The sequence below is a fragment of the Corvus cornix genome, chromosome 4 (assembly GCF_000738735.6).
Source record: "Corvus cornix cornix isolate S_Up_H32 chromosome 4, ASM73873v5, whole genome shotgun sequence".
NCBI classification, from domain to species: domain Eukaryota; kingdom Metazoa; phylum Chordata; class Aves; order Passeriformes; family Corvidae; genus Corvus; species Corvus cornix.
Window position 1 is genome coordinate 165,681 of NC_046334.1, and position 15,917 is coordinate 181,597.

At 46.4% G+C, this 15,917-nt stretch overlaps 1 protein-coding gene across 2 annotated transcripts in view; it reads left to right on the top strand.

Moving 5' to 3' along the window:
* The window catches only part of ANTXR2 (ANTXR cell adhesion molecule 2), a 79,300-nt gene that overhangs the window by 19,652 nt on the left and 43,731 nt on the right, over nucleotides 1-15,917 (top strand). For both annotated transcript variants that reach the window (XM_039550781.1, XM_039550783.1), the window contains exons 8-10: nucleotides 5,351-5,411; nucleotides 6,383-6,478; nucleotides 9,201-9,270. In XM_039550781.1, coding sequence (XP_039406715.1) covers nucleotides 5,351-5,411; nucleotides 6,383-6,478; nucleotides 9,201-9,270 — 227 coding nt within the window. The remainder of the gene's footprint in view (nucleotides 1-5,350; nucleotides 5,412-6,382; nucleotides 6,479-9,200; nucleotides 9,271-15,917) is intronic.

Genomic DNA, 15,917 nt, shown 5'->3' on the forward strand with positions numbered 1-15,917 from the left:
TATAAAGAGGTTCTGGAAATAGCAGGTCGGATGCATTTGTTCTATTACAGTATGCATGCTTTTGTTCAGAGGCTCATGCTGCCTTCCCCCAAAAATCACAGCAGCCTGATCTGGGGTCAGCTTCCGGTGAGCACTGACGTAAACAGAGGTGCAAGTTTGAATGGATCCACAGGGAGGGAAGGCCACTGGTGGCCCTAGAAATCCTTAGTTGTTCAGATTCATTAGCATGCCAAGTCTGACCAAAACGTGTCAGCGGCTGTCTCCCTCCAGCAGTTCCTGCTTATCCTGACCTCTGTCCCAGGAAGCGAACACTTTACACAGCCATTGAGCATTTTCAATACTTGAAATCATGACAGTGGTTCAGGGAAGAATCCAGCTGTGATGATGTGCACAGTGTACAGTGCTGGGCAAGAACAGATGCCATGCAAGTTATGATTTATGGTGCTGCCTGCTGCCAAATAGTTTTGAACTGCATACGGGGCTAAGCAAAACCGAGTGAGGTGGCAAGATAAATTGACACTTAGCGTATTTTGTTAATTGTCTCTGTATGGTTGGGCTGCTCATGGCTTATTACTAGTGCATTGTTCTCACAATTTCACAGAACACAACCTTCATTAGAGTTCTGGAAGGGAAAGTTGTTGTTTGTGTAACACTGTGCCGCCTGGTACAGCTCTGTTCCACAGCATGTGCTGAGGGTATGGCAGGCTAAATACTCAAAAAGCTGCAGGAGCCATCCTGCTTTGCTGTTAGACAATGAGAACTTGTAAGGGGCAGAAGCAGGGGTGAAAAAAAGAGTCCAGGCAGAGCCAGGCCCGGTCTGTGACAGGTTAAAGAGGTCCTGGAAGATCCGCAAAGCACATTTTCCACAAGAGGAAACATTGCATAAAGCAGGGGAAAGATCTCTGACAAGGCTAAATTTATTAACAGAGGTGGAGTTTGCTAAGACCATGAGCAGTGGGGAGCTTGATGTCAGCCTGTTAGTTGGTTGCCTTTGTGCAGCGTGCTGCAGGGACATCTGCCCTTTCAGTGCTGATGTCAGAATTTGGGTGTGGCAGCTCGGCGCTGACAGAACCCGAGTGTGAGGTCAATTCAGACACCTGCAGGTCAGAAACAGGCAATGTTTCTGAAACAGCTGTAACAGGAGGAAACGTGTTAGTAATGACAAAAATGGGAATCCACTGCTTTAGAAATAGTGCACTGAAGTTTGTGTGAGGCTTCAGGCACCTTCTAGTGGGAAGCGCATAGAAAACCACGAGGATGGATTTGGATTTTAAGGAGTCATTAACTGTCAGGTTGGTCTGGGAAAAACGCACGAAGTGAAAAGTGGGGCCGCATGGAAAAGCTGGTAAAGCTTTTGGTAATGGATAAGTGGACCTGATAAACGAACTTCCTACAACTGTTTTAAGATTTACATGGTGTGCTTACCTGTAAGCCACTGAAATAGGCTGGAGACAGGTCCACAGCCCCACGTGCATGGCCATGGTGTTCCCAGGGGAGCTGGGCAGCCCAGCAGATGATTGACAAATGACCCTTTCAGCAAAGAAAAGCTTGTTTGGGCAGGCAGGACCCAACACGTGCCAGCGAGTTTGCATCAAGGGTGAGTTGGCTTGCGAGTCCCCCTGGGTATCTTGGATGCCTCTATTCTGGTAACTTCTGCTCTCGGAAGCGTTCTGAAATGATTAACTTGCTTTACTGAGAGATGCTATAGAAACTGCACAGTGTCCACTCACTTAAAAGGCATAAGAAGGGATTTCACTGAAGGGCTGGGAGGCTGCCCTGCATCCAGGCGTCCCTGCGGAACAGTGCCAGGCAGCAGAGCCAGCATGGAGCACGAGCTGCATTCGTGCCACTGGTTCCTGTGCTGGCTGCTCTAAGAACTGGCCCTAAAAAACAGCAGTGTTTAAAATCTAAGACGCTTGGTTGCTGCTGCTGCAGTGAAGCAGCAATGTAACAAGTCCTGCACATGGAGAAGCTACAGAATCGTTTCCTCAGCAGTCTGTTGTTGTTGAACAAGAGGGTGTTTGGGGTCTGGATTCCATGTCTCATTTCTTACACTCCAAGAGACTGACTACCTTGAAGAGCAGAACTCCACTGCCTTCTCTTGTCCCAGCAGCCACACCTTTGTTAACAAGCTCACAGCTGTGGTCACTTTACCTCGATAGGCTCTGGTTCCAGCTGGAACTAGTCCTGCACTGCACAGGTCGCCTCAGAAGGCAAAGAACACCCTCTAGTCTTACCACAGTTCTCCACTTCTGAAGCTGCAAGACAGCAGGACAAAGGGTGACAGGTTTCTGCTCTATTTTGTGCTTGCTCTATTTGGGTTTGTGGGGAATTGGTTCTCTCTGAACCAGCCAGCACTGGGAGGAGGCGGAGGGGGCAGGGAATGAGAGAAAAGCTTTTGTGAGCCTGGGCACAGAGTCCTGTATTTGGTGTGGACCTCTGAAGATGAAGTGGATGACATCAATTCTTTGAATCTCTCCTTGCATGCTGTTAAACTAAGGCAATTTGTCTTATTTATTTTATGTCAGCAGAGTGCTTAACTATCCTATCCAAGGATGGCCTTACAGAGTTATTATTTCAACTTTTCTTGTGGGCAGGAGGTTTCTAAATAATGAATTTGCAGTGTCTTGGATTATCCTGAACTGGCAAATAGGGAGCATCGTTTTTGTGGAGTTTGTTTTGGTCTTGCTGACTTTGCAGCCCAGGTTTCCACATCAGGATAGCTTAAAGTTAGTTTTAAATTCTAAAGGACAGGGACACGAAGGCATGTTAAATAAATGCAGGTGGATCATAGGGAAAATGGGTAAGATGTCTTCACATCAGTTCTCACCAGGGGAAATAAACTTTGTATTGGAGTGCTGGGGTGCGCTGGCTGGCTGGAAGAGCTTGCATGGAAAGGGAAAAAAAGATTAAAACAGAGAGAAAAGAGTGAGTGGGAATAAAGGAAGGCATCAAGTTTCTGTACCTCGTTGTAAGATGTGCAAGTACGTTTCCCCCCCCCACGAAAGTGCATGCGGTAGTTGCTGTATTGAAAATACTCCCAGTTTTCCATTGTGGCAGAATCCTTGTGAGCCAAACCATACACACAGGTGGTGCGCAGGACAGCTCATGGGCTGGGACCATGCAGAGAATGTGACGTTTTGTATTTAACTGTAGGAAAACTCAGTTCTGAGCAGTGTTTGAGCGTTGCTTAGAGGAAATGTTGAGGAGAACCCAGAGCATAAGCAGAGGTTAAGCAAAGAACTGTATCTATGTGCTTCTGATTGGTTCCACCTGAATCCAGTTAGTCCTTTACGAGGTTTGATTTCTGCTTTTTAAGGTAACTTGATGTTGAAGGGAGGGGCTTTTGGGGACAAGGCAGATTTCTCTACCGTTACCCTTTTTTTTTTTTTTTCAAGCATGGACTCTCAAGAGGGTTTTTGAAGGATGGAAAAGAACCTGATAAACTTACAAACCCAAATTTTAGTAGTTTCAGAGGTTTTTTTTCACCCCAATATGAGCTTTGTTTGGGGGAAAATGATAGAATTAGGCCACCACCCTTGCAAAGAGTCAGGGTTTCTAAACAGTACAGTTTGCTTAAACTAAGCAGAGGAAGGCAGTAATAAAAATTTTGAAAAATTATTGTTGAAGCAGTTAATTCTAGGAGCAGTATTAATACCTGGTATTTTCCTGCTTTAGTCAAGAGCATGTATGCAAATAGATTCCGTGCAGGAAATCAGTGTATCCTGAACCCTGTATTGAAATTTGCTTTTGTTCATGATTTATGATCATTTTATCTACACCCTATTTCTGCTCAGGTGGGGTTGTTCTGTCTGCCCCTCCCAGTTTATTCTTAAATTCAAAGGTGGTTAGCTATATCTAGGTAGGTTTTTTCCTGATTTGTATTGCATTTGGAAGCACAGTGTTAGAAAATTCACACTGGGATGTAATGCAATTAGAGAACTACTGCTTTGCAAGGGAAGTCAGATCCTGTCCCACACTGTCTTCCCCTCTCCCCGACCTCCAGTTCATACCATTGACCCCTCCTCAGACACTGGGCAAATGGGGCCAGGGCAGGGGTTGGAAGGTTCTCCCTCTAAAGCCAAAATTACTGAATTCTGTGCCACCTGCTGGGTCTGTGCTTCACATAAAGCTCGCCTCTCGTCTCAGCTTCACTTGGGCTGTTCATCTGACTCGTCAATGAAAAAAACGGAACGTGCTTTTACAGCAAAGGAATAAAATGCTAGACAAAATATTCCCCAGCCCCCAAGCAAGTCACGGGAAGCTTCTCTCCACACTGCAGTAAGAATCAAAAGACTAAAGCCCTTTTTTGGAAGTGAGATCCTCAGCTAATACAAACTGCTTGGCTTGCGCTGAACTCCAGGCTACATTCTTTCTTAAGATCTCCGTTGCTGTGTCTCGTCCAAATGCATTCGCCTGCAAGGTCTCCATTTTTCTTAAATACGACTTAATATTTAACATGGGTTTTAAAGCACTAAAAAATGAAACTGTGCACAACAGTTTGTGGGGAGAGAGGCAATATGGGCAGTGTTCAGTGAGGCAGGATGCTCTCTTTCTTGGAGCTTAGTGTGCTTTTTGTCAGAACAGTGATTACATGATTGTTTCTGCTGAGCCCGGATGCGCAGCAACACGGACCACTGGGAAGCATCGTAGACAGAGTGTAAAGAGTCCTGCTGAGAGGAAGGCAGGAGTTAAGACTAAGACAGAGGAACATTCCCAGGAAGTCAGGGCAGCTCAGCAGCAGGCACAGACCTGGCAAATGGAGATAGGGACGGGACAGTAACAGGACTCTGTGCTGTGCAGGTGATTACAGGGACCTGAAACGATGCCATGGAATGTTTACAAATGCCTGCTAAAAATACCACTTACAACAGGGAGAGCTAAAGTGAGATCCCCATCCAACGGCAGGCAGCGCAGTTGGGAACACCACGTGTTCCCGTGCCGCTTTACGTAGGGCAAGGTGCCAGCGCTCGCAATAACGTGCACTTGACTTGACCAGGCTTGATTGTTGGAAGACTGCTTTTGACTGGATTAGGTTTGTGATTAATTTTTGGCTTAAATATTAAGATTAGGGTTCATGGAAAATTAGGTTAGGGATCTGGACATCATTATATTTTGAAGGCTCTCCGGGGTTTAACAAACTCATCCAAGCCTTAGGAACTCCTTGACGTGACTGTGCAGATGTGCAGGAGCTGCACATGCTACAGGCAGCGTCCTGCAAAGTCAGACTTAGCAAACCAAACCTGTAGCTGTATGTGCGTTCTAGGGACAAGCATTTGTTTTAAAGTGAGATTGCTCATGGAAATAGCACTATGAAACATGTTTGTGACTATTCCCTCCTTTGCAATAGGTTTTGAAACAATCATGCACTGAGATCTTATATTTGGAGCCATCCAGTGTCTGCGTAGGAGGTAAGGTTTTATAATTTTAATATACTATTCAATTATTATAGGACTCTGCTTTCCCTGTTTTATCCAAGGGAAAACTGCATGTCTCTAGAATAAAGCATCTCTAACTTAAGTCCTCAAGAAGTTAAAGAAACACTGGATTTCTCTGTTGGCTTCTTGTTCTCCTCAGAGGAGCTGGCCACCAGGGCTTGCTTTCATAGCTTGGGTAATGCATGTGGAAGTTGGAGAGCATTTACCTGCCCCTCTCCCATAAGTTCACTCTCCACTTGCCCACGTGTGCCCCAACATCTGTGGAGTGTAAGCAATAAAGCACGTGACTGCGTTTTTGGGCAGCAAGAGCAATATATTAACGAAGTAGAAGAGTTGCACAGAATTTTAAGGCCTTGTCTTCTTTCTGAGCTTCACAATCCACACATAGTTGGAGACCAATCAAAATAAGGTAGTTGCAAAACGTTACTTGGATATTTTTGCGAAAACATGGATTCTCTGGGTGAAGTCACTGGCCCTGGTAAAAAAACTGTTCTCACTCCTCCTCTGCACAGCTCACAGATAGCGTGGCCCTTAGGCAACTTGCAGAGAAATAGTACTAAGGAGAAATGTTTTCTTCATCTGGCACTTCAAGTGAGCCTGATCTGGGTTTGAGGAGTCTTCTTGTTCTGAGTTCCAGATTTCTCATTTCTCATTCACTGAGAAACTGTGTCTTACTGTGCAGCTGAGCCCCGGATCCTGGTGATAGTCTGAATCCACTTCCAGTTTCATGGGGCTGTCTCAATAAAGATTTGGGAACAAATCTTGACTTTCCCCATTTCTAAGGAGAATTCAGTACAAGGGTTTAGGAAAAAAGGAGATCTCACTAAGCTGGAAGCATTACTATGTTGTGCTTTGTTTATTGCAGACTAAATGAAATTGCCCTGGTGTAACTTACTGCAGTGCACTGAAGTTTGGTGATTTTGTGTGTTTGCTTTTCCCTCCAGAGGAGTTTCAGGTTGTTCTCAGAGGAAGCGGCTTAACCCTTGGTGGGAGAACCGACAGCGTGACTTGTACCTATCAAGTGAATGGAACTACAATCCGTAAGTGTGGATGTTTGAGATGGCTGGCCTTTGTAGTCCTGAGGCAGTGATGGATTTTGCTTCTCGTTACCTCAGCTGATGAAAATTGAAAGAGAAAAATATCGAAGAGGAGGAGAACAGGAAAGCTCTGAGGATTAGTAAGGGGAGGAAAGTTGTTTCACACTCTGCTCAGTGGTTTGATTTTGCTACCAAGTGCCGTTAGCTGTGAGTGGTGAGTGGTGTTGGCAGCCCCCTGGCTGTGGGCATTAGCATGGTGAGAACTGTTTGGCTCCTGATGTTTGGGCAAGCAGATGTTTGCTCATGAACAAACCTGTGGCTGCAGTGTACTGACTGAGGCCCCTTCCTGCACAATCATCCTGGCCGAGACCTCTTCATTGCAATTCCCAGAGGCACTTACCTTGTTTTCTTGCAAGGTCTCTGCCTGTTCTGAGTGGTGTGCCAGGTGTGCTGTGGGTTTCAGGGGCACGTCAATCCTCCTCCTGCAACAGTACAGAAAAAGGCCAGGTCAGAACAGCGGTGTATTTTGTCTGGTCCATGAGCTCCGTGTCCCCAGCATCAGGGCTTACTGCAGCCATAGCCCAAAGCAATTCTGTTTCAGATGGTGACCATGACACCTTGTACAGACACTTCCCTGTAGCTTTTATCTGAGTTTGCTTTTTCTATCCAGACACACAAGTGGATGGCTAGGATAAGTGCATCCAACTTCTAGCTCTGAGCAGAATCCCTTAGAAGCCAGCCAGACTGGAAAACAACCAAAAATGTGAAAACTACAACTGATTTTTTTTCCCTGCCTGCTGTCTGATTTCTGTATTAGCTTGTCTTAAATTCCTACACAATCGAACTTGTGTTTCCAGTGCAGTTTCTTCCTTACCCCTGGATATCGTATATACTGGAATCGGCTGCCAATCTCTCCTGCCTGTTAAATACGTACACTAATTTGCCAGAATAACAGGATAACCCAGTAGTTCTGGATGCAGGCAGCCTGTGTAAGTCAATTCCGCTTTTATAAATTTCCCTTCAGTTTCCATTACAATTGTCACCTCTGCTTCCCATTGCCCACAAACACTTGCTACCATCTGATGTGAGAATTGCCAACTACAGCTCTGGGTTGCTTGTTTTTTCTTGGCTTCAGAAAGGGGTGTGCTGAAGCACATGAGGGGAGGGGAATGGCACAGTGATGTATTGATTATAAAAACACAATCTGCTCTATGGGGTCTTGCCAGGGCCTTCTACATCCCCCCGGCACACATCTTCAGCAATGGACAACAGTGAGCGGCTAGGGAGTAGTACAGGAAGAAAACAGGGAAATTTCAAGTGGTCCTTCCCCCAGTACACAAGGTCATTCTCTAGAACAGCTCTGTTCTGGGTTCTGATTGCCTGCTTCAGAGGAAGCCTAAAGGGGGCCAGTGGAGCCAGGTTGAACAGGAAGGTAGGCAAGGCGCTTGGAGCAGTAGCAGGAGGAAGGAGATGGTCCCAAGAGAAGGACAATTCATCCCCGTGTCATTGCAGTCTCCTCTACAGAAGACTGGCAGTCCCTCTGCAGAACCCTCAGTATGTAAGGGCACAAACAGAAGGCGCTTGGGTGAGGATCTGCTGGTGTTGGAGTTCCCCTCTCTGAGAACCTGGGCTCTCTTTAAGACCAGCCTCTGAGCACACCCTTACTGTGTCAGTTCCCCTGCTTTTAAAGGATGCGTTTGGCATCTTTCTTGTTCTGCATTTATAAAGAACCATTACCAAATGCTAGAAAGGAAACCTGCCAAATGGAGCTGTGGGATAGAAAAATAATCTATGAAACATACCATTAAGACAAAAACATATGGCAATGTGCTAATCCCTCTTCCCCACCTCACAACTAGCCCCAAATCTAGGCCAAGCAGTCAGTGCAGATTATAGCACATACAAAAAGCTCATTTATGCCAACAGCTCCTCCTTCAGCTGCCCCTGAATCACTTGTCTCTCTGCCTGTTCCTGAAATGCAGGACAGAGTCATCTCCACGTTGATCTGGCAGATCACTTATCTGCTCTCACCCCACAGTCAGGAAATAGTCCTTGCACAGAAATCATCAGTCCTGCTGTGGGGAAGTTTGTGCAGATGGTTCTGCACACAGGAGCAGAATTTTCCCCAGCTTACTGAACACGTGAGGCAAAAAAAATCTCTGTCCTCTCCTCCTCACATCTGCAGAACAGAAATTCTGTACTGGACACAAGGCTCTACAAATAAGTGCTTTATATGCTCTACAGGTAGGTGCTTTGTAAGATGCAACATGTAAGAGGTTTGCAAATCACAGAGACTCCAAAACAGAAGAAACACTGGAGAAAAAGACACTTGGGTCACAGCTAATAAACCAGCCCTGTAATGCAATGCACAGGGATGGAGCCAGTTGGAAACAAACCTTCATCTTCCAACTACCAGGCAACTACTAACAGTGTTAGTACTCACTCTGCAAAAGACAGTTGTTGATTGTTGGAAACGTTCTCTCTGGAAGAGCATGAGCTGACTCGAGTAGTTCAAATAAGCACAGTAATGTGGGCTCACCTGGCATTTACAGCCAGCTCTGGGGCTCCGTGTTCCTTACCTTGGGCCTGCCTTGCTGCCAGTTCCAGCCAGGACGGACCAGTAAGGAGCATGGGAACTGAGGGACCTCACAGCACGTTCACATAGCAGCCCCTCATCTAAGCTGCACAGCATAGTAAGATCATGTGATTTTTTTTTTTTTTCCAGATGAAAAGCCTAAAACAGTAGAATCTGATTTTTTGCTCTGCCCTGCACCGATCCTGTACAAAAGTGGCCAGTAAGTACTGAACCAAATACCGGGCCATGTTTTGCTGGAACTTGGCACCATTATAGCTGATGTTAGTATTTTGTTGCTTTTACGGGGGGTGGTTTGGTGTTGCATTTTTTCCCCATTCTTGTGTTATTTCCCTCGTGTATATGCCAGCTTTGGAATGGGCTTTAAGTAGTCATCTGTGACCAAACCTATTCGGACAGTGCCTTAAAAATGAATATTCAGCCAGTTTATGAAATACTGAAAAGATCTGGTTTGTCATAAGTTTTATGCAGATTAGCTGTTTAAACGGGGCATAATACGCTCTCATCTGGATCATCTTCAGGCCCACTGTTAAAGAGATGACATTACCACTGACACTCACAAGCTATTATTAAAATTAGGTGTCAGGACCTGTACCCCTGCTCCACACATCCTGATCCAACAAGGCACTGAGTTAACAGCTGCAGCACTGGGGCTAAACTGCAGCTCTGGCCTTATTCTCAGTGTCACTGGCCAGGGCTGCACATTAGTTCTGGCCCTTGGAGAACTAATCCTTCCCTCCTCCTCTCCAACTCAAACATGCCTCAGGGCCTTATGATGACTTGGACTTCACTGTGCAGATTTCTGAAGACCCTAAGCTAATCTGAAGTCAGAAAATTGCACATCACATCTGGGTCCTGTGGGAGGGCCAAGGCTTTGGCTGTTGGCTTTCTCCCTGTTTGGCAAGTAGTTCTTCCCAGCGACTTACTAGGGATGAGGCTAATGTTAATTCAGTAGGAAGCACAGCAGTTCTGCATTGGCATTTATCTGTGGCAGTTCCAGCAGCTGAAGAACTAAGTGGGTTGTATAGATCACTTGTCTGTAGTTACATTTTTGACTTGAGCAACAATCAGCCGCCTCACTTGTGCTGTCAGATGGATAGCAAAGCTCCGAACACACATCTGGTCTGTGCGTTAAACGGAAGGCTGGGGGAGGGAAGTTGGAAAGCTGTAGAGGAAAAGCGTTCAGTGCTTGACCCCAGTGGGGTGGCTCAGGGCAGAGGGGCTGCCTCCAGAGCTGGGTCATGGCTGGCAGGGAGAGCAAGCACAGAGCAGAGGGAGGGGGTGAGGGATTCAATACCGATGTGTTCCCTGATGTTGCTTTTCACACAGCTGTGTGACACATGCGTCTTGTCCCTGGTACAGCAGGGTGTCAGACCCCTGTGCCTGCTGAGCGGCCTGTGCATCCCACAGCACAGCAGCAGTGCTCAGCTGGGAACTGCTGGGGGTGTGCCAGCATTCAGCACAGCAGCTCTGCAGCTCCTGGCTTAGGTAAAACCAGTCAGCACCACCACAGTTGTAAGGGAACTGCTTTTGTCATCAGAACAATGTCAATCAGTCAGGTTAAAACCTCGCCTCCTCAGGCCAGCTATTTCCGTGCAGTTACTGTACAACAGAAGAACAGTAGCAAATTAGGTCCCAGGATGAAGCTCCCCAAAAGCTGATGCTGTAAATGCTTTTCCACACACAGTTTGTCCCAGAGTATGTAAACAGCCTGTCCTGTCAAATGCATGTGGAATGCATGACATGTCTGTATAGGTTAAAGGCGTGGAAGTTAGTTGCACATGCTGCGTTTTTCCTTACACTGTGGAGTGTTACTGAACCAGACAGCTGCCACCCTGGAACTGCAGTGTGGATAATGCACCTCAGCACAATACACCTGGAGTTTCACAGATTCACAGAAAAATATATTTTCCGCAGTTATCGCGTGAAACACAGTTCCCTAACCTGCTATTGAAGGAGTTGGAGCTTTGGCCCAGAGCTGAGCAGTTTACTGTGCAGAAGACTGACAGCTATGAAAGATATGTACATACTTGAACTCTTGACTTCCCATTGGCAAAGCCTAGACTACTGCTGGATATCTCCCAGTAATTCCTCATGTAGTGGAGCTAATATTAGTCACTAATGCAACAACAACCACTCTGTTCTTTTCTAGTGCTCTTTTGGGTGGAATTAAGAGAACACAAGCAGCCCAAGTTAGCTTGCTTTGTGACTTCTAAACCTGCAGCTTGGTTTCTGAGTGCAGTCAAGACTCATGTAACAGGTTTCATTGTATTTTTTCATAATTGGAGACACTTCTTATTGCCTGATGAATTAGCAGTTTTCCCATGCAGAGCAATACTAAGCTGTGTGGAATAGGTAAAGGGCCAAAGTAGCCAGGATGTTGGGTTGGTGAGCCCCTGCTCTCCTGGACTTAGGCCATGATGTATTTCTGCTTCCTTCCCAGCTGTTGGCTGCTTTGAGTCTGGAGCTTCCCAAGTGCCAGCTGTAGATTTAACCAAGCATTCTTTTCAAAGCCTGCTTTTCCACAGTACCCTGTAGCAGATGGATGTATCATCCTTAGGTTGGGTGACAACATGACTGTGCTTGCCTGTGCCATTTAAAATCCCTTCTTGTCATGCCACTTCCAAAGTGCAAAATTCCATAGTCTGCTTACAAACCCAGCTCACTTACAAGGCTCCTGATCAGCTAACAGCTGACGATTCTTCATGATTTTCACACAAGCAACCCATGCCTTATAAAACACGTAACAAATTTGAAATCAAGCAAAAAGGGAAAGTACACATACACTTTGCAGGAAGGTGAGGAGGCCAACCCAGGTGGAATGGCTTTGAGAGATCACTTACACACTGTGATGGCAGGTGTAGCAACACAATCAAGCTGGTTAGTAAAAAGGACTCCGATTCTACTGCACTGCCCATTTAAAAGTCACACTTTAAAGGTCTCAATATTTGAGAAAATCAGTTCCCCATTGTAGCTGAGACTTGGATTTGTTGTCCTACCACAGCTCGAGAGAATCAAACCAAACCAGACCTCTCCATTACTGTACGTGTTTCTGTAGTCCTTGTGCGTTGGAAAGCAATCAGAGCCCTTGTCTCTTTGAACACTAGTACAGGAAAAATGGGGATATGTTAGAAGTCTACATTCCTTGCTAGCTTCACTTTTGTTCTCTCACTTCTGCCCTAAATTCTGTGAGTTTGCATTCAGAACAATCTGTCTGTAGGCTTGGCTTTACCCACAGCTGCCTTCTGCTCTGGTGAGCCATTGGTGAAACCCCCTCTGCCTTGCATGGAAAGGCCAGCAGGAAAATCTGCATTTCTCGCACTGCCTGAACACTTACAAATTTGCTTTTATTAGGTGAGTGGATGACAAGAACTACAGTTTAAACTAGCACAACAAAACACTGTTTTACTGAAATGCTTCTAGTCAATAGTTATGTGACTACTACTTATCTCTGTTTGAACTCTCATTTCTCACTGGAATATCACAGTAACATTTTGGATTTGATGGTGCCTACTACAAACACTCAATCTAATCTTATGCAGACTCTCCTCTAAGCCAGGCAAGAAAAGATGGATGCAAGCTAGGCAGTGGATTATTTAAACTGAACCAACAGGCTGAGGAATTGTCATTGTTCTTAAAATAGTTCAGGGAACTACAGAAGTCTGTTTTTTCATGCAGCTGCAGTGCTGGCCAGCTTCCATCTTTGTGCATCCTGCACTTGAACTCAGGTTTTGCTAGGACAGAAGTATGCAGTGTCCTTCTCTTTGGGCTTGGAAGCTTAAGGAATAACAGAGCCAAAAAAGACAAATCCCAGCCTAAACCTGAGTATAAGTGAAACGTCTCTCACAGGTACCTCGACTTGATGACCAGCTTGCATGCCAAGGTGGGACAGTCCACACTGCTGCTGTTAATGACCTTATTTGCCCTCTATTCAAATGCTGCTGTCTTCAGCTTCCATTTATCCCTTCCTACATCCTGTCCAACACAAACAGCTGGTGGCACTTAAAGAGCAAAGATTCAATAGGAATTATTTTCTGGGTGGTAGGAAGGAAAATGACTACTCCTGCATTGCCAAATTCTTGGTTACCTGCAGTTTCCAAGGGGCTGACGAAGTTTGTGGCAGCTCACTTGGCACAAAGCACACAGCAATGCAGGAGGTAATCTGTTACCCATCCCATGCCTCACATTCAGCTCTAGGTGCTCTAGGATTTCTAGGTGCAAGATGTTTCCATGACAGTGGAACAGGTGTACCTTTAATCTTGCTTTCCATTTTCTAAGTGTCATTTTTATCAATACCAGCACCAGATTTAAGGGGAAGAGCATGGACACAAGAAAGCAAACAAGCACAGAGAACATGAACCGGCTCCATCCTTCACATTACCTCACTGGGTTTCTAGACAGCTGTCCCTTTGGAGAGCAGCTGGAAGGTGTTGTACGGAATGGTTGTCATGGCTGGCTCCTAACCAGGGATCCTGACTGTCCCCGCTGCCCAAAGATAGAGCCTCTTCTGCCTTTACTCCATTCACTGCTGCCTGTGACCCGGGAGCCAGGAACTGACAAACTGCTTTTGAGTCTCATGTCTTGGGGCACCAGAGCTGTTCCCTTGGGACAGTGATGGTCCCAAATTCATCGTGCAGGCAGGATGCCAAGCAAGCACTTCCATCCCCAGGCACATACCCAGTACATGCAGCAGCAGGGAAGCAAGCCTTCACAAATTTGCCTTAACTATACCAAGGAGTAATTTTTTCCACTGTTACTTCCCTTTTCTTCCCCATCAGCTGCAGGCCCTTAAGTCTCACTGCTTCATCCCCTGTGCCACTGTGCTGGCAGCATGGAGAGGCACTCAGCTAAGGCATTACCTGGGCAGTCTAGCATTCATTAAGACACCACGAACACCTTCCACACATTTATTTCTTGCTGCAGCTCCTTTTTGGAATTTTTAGTTTTCTCCTCCTTTCTTCTGGGCTTGATAAAGGCACTCAGGAAGTAAAAGCAGTGTTGAAGAAACAATGCTTTGTAAGGTGACTGATGGTGAATATGTTTGCCTAATTAACTTGTGGCTAATAATTCTAAGCCATTAAGTAGCTAGTTAGTACATGCTTCGAATAAACACATCTGGTGCTGCCCTGAGTGGAGGTTGTGGCTATGTGTGGGTGACAGATGTGCTGTTTCCCCAGCGCACCCTTTTCCATGCTGAGCAGCATGGCAGTGCCACAGCCGGAGCCAGGCAGCCTTGCGCAGCTGCACACTCCCCGAGTGGCTCTGGGCATGTGTGCCTCCTCTCCTCAGCTGCCCAGCCACTGCAGCCTGCTCTGGTGCCTCAGAGCCGGCGTGTGGCTCCCAGGAACACCCTTTTCAGCAGCTTAGAGGCTCCTGCCTTCTGGGCTGAAAGGTAGCAGGAGAGGGGATAAAGTGTCAGGCCACCCAAGGAGCAGAGAGATTAGAATTCCCAAGCCCTGCGGATCGATCTCCTGCTGAACAAAGGGCATTGGGAATGATCACGCCTTGCTGTGTCACTGCCTGGAACTGCTGGGCTGGCCTTGGAACAACCTTCTAGGGAGGGAAGACTCCTCCGGTGGAGGACAAAAGCCTACTCCGTTCTTCAGGCAGTCTCTTCCTAGGCTGGCACAGCTGATAACTCTCATCAGTCTTAGAAGTGAGAACAGCTAGGATCAGTTCCATGCAGGAGACACCCTTTCTTCCAACTAGGCTGGCTTTTCAGGTTTTGGCTTTTTGTGGGGTTGTTTTCCAGACAGAGGAAGGAGTAACGGCAATAAAGAAAACAAACAGCAGAATATTTTGCTATTTTGCACAGGAATTACTTCTTAAAAGTAAGACTTGAGTTCTTAGTTGCCAAGGGGCAAGTTACGGTTTATTGCTACTTCTGAGGGCCCATGAACCCTGATTACTCTGTGCCTGCCCCAGAATGTCCGACACATGCTGTCATTAGAGCTAGAGTTGCAGGCCCAGCCCATGACCTCTGTTTTGTCAGACACCAACAATAGCACAGCTGCCCCTGCCTGGCTGAGATCTCAGACCTGCCATTTGGCACGAGGAACAGAGCAAATTGGATAAATACACATAAACACATTGGGAAGGGAGGGAAAACAGAACAGAATGAACCAGAGCAGCAACCCACAACTTGTTTGATAGGGATGATTTAAGTAGGCATATGGTATAGTTAAATGTGCTTTCAAAAACATTGGCCTGATTCTTCAAGCAAATACGAAATAAATATCTGAATAGCATGAGAGCCGATCCGGCACCGTTAATGCTCTCAGTGGAGGCACTCGGATGCTTGGGCTGACACACTGACATTCCCACACCAAGTGTCAGTGCCTCATCTTGACATGGCACAGTTGTACTTCCCTCTAACAGTGCAAGCCTCAAAAGCAAGCAGGCAACAAGCTCATAATTACACCTGACCCAGCAGCCATTGTCATATCTTACTGGCTCAGTGTTGGCAGAACAGCCCAGCCACACCTCTCACAGCTGGATTCATCCAGCAGTCCCACTGCCCACACGCACATCTAACTGTGGAACTCACTAAGTGCTCACCTGACATCCCTCTGCAACACCAGGTTACCTGGTACCTCAGTCACACCTGCAAGTTACACCTCACCTTTGTCTCACTGTGTTCCACCAGACAGACAAACAGACAAAGGGAATAACCTTAGACAGTCTGCGTTACCACAAAGTAAGTCCAAACTCACATTTAAAAGATGCCCTTGACAACCACCCCAGGTGTTTCCCCCACAGAAACCGCTCACAAATACTCCGATACACAAAGCCCTGGTGATTTCCAGTGCACACACACAGTATCACCTATTTAGTCAGACAGGCTGAGAA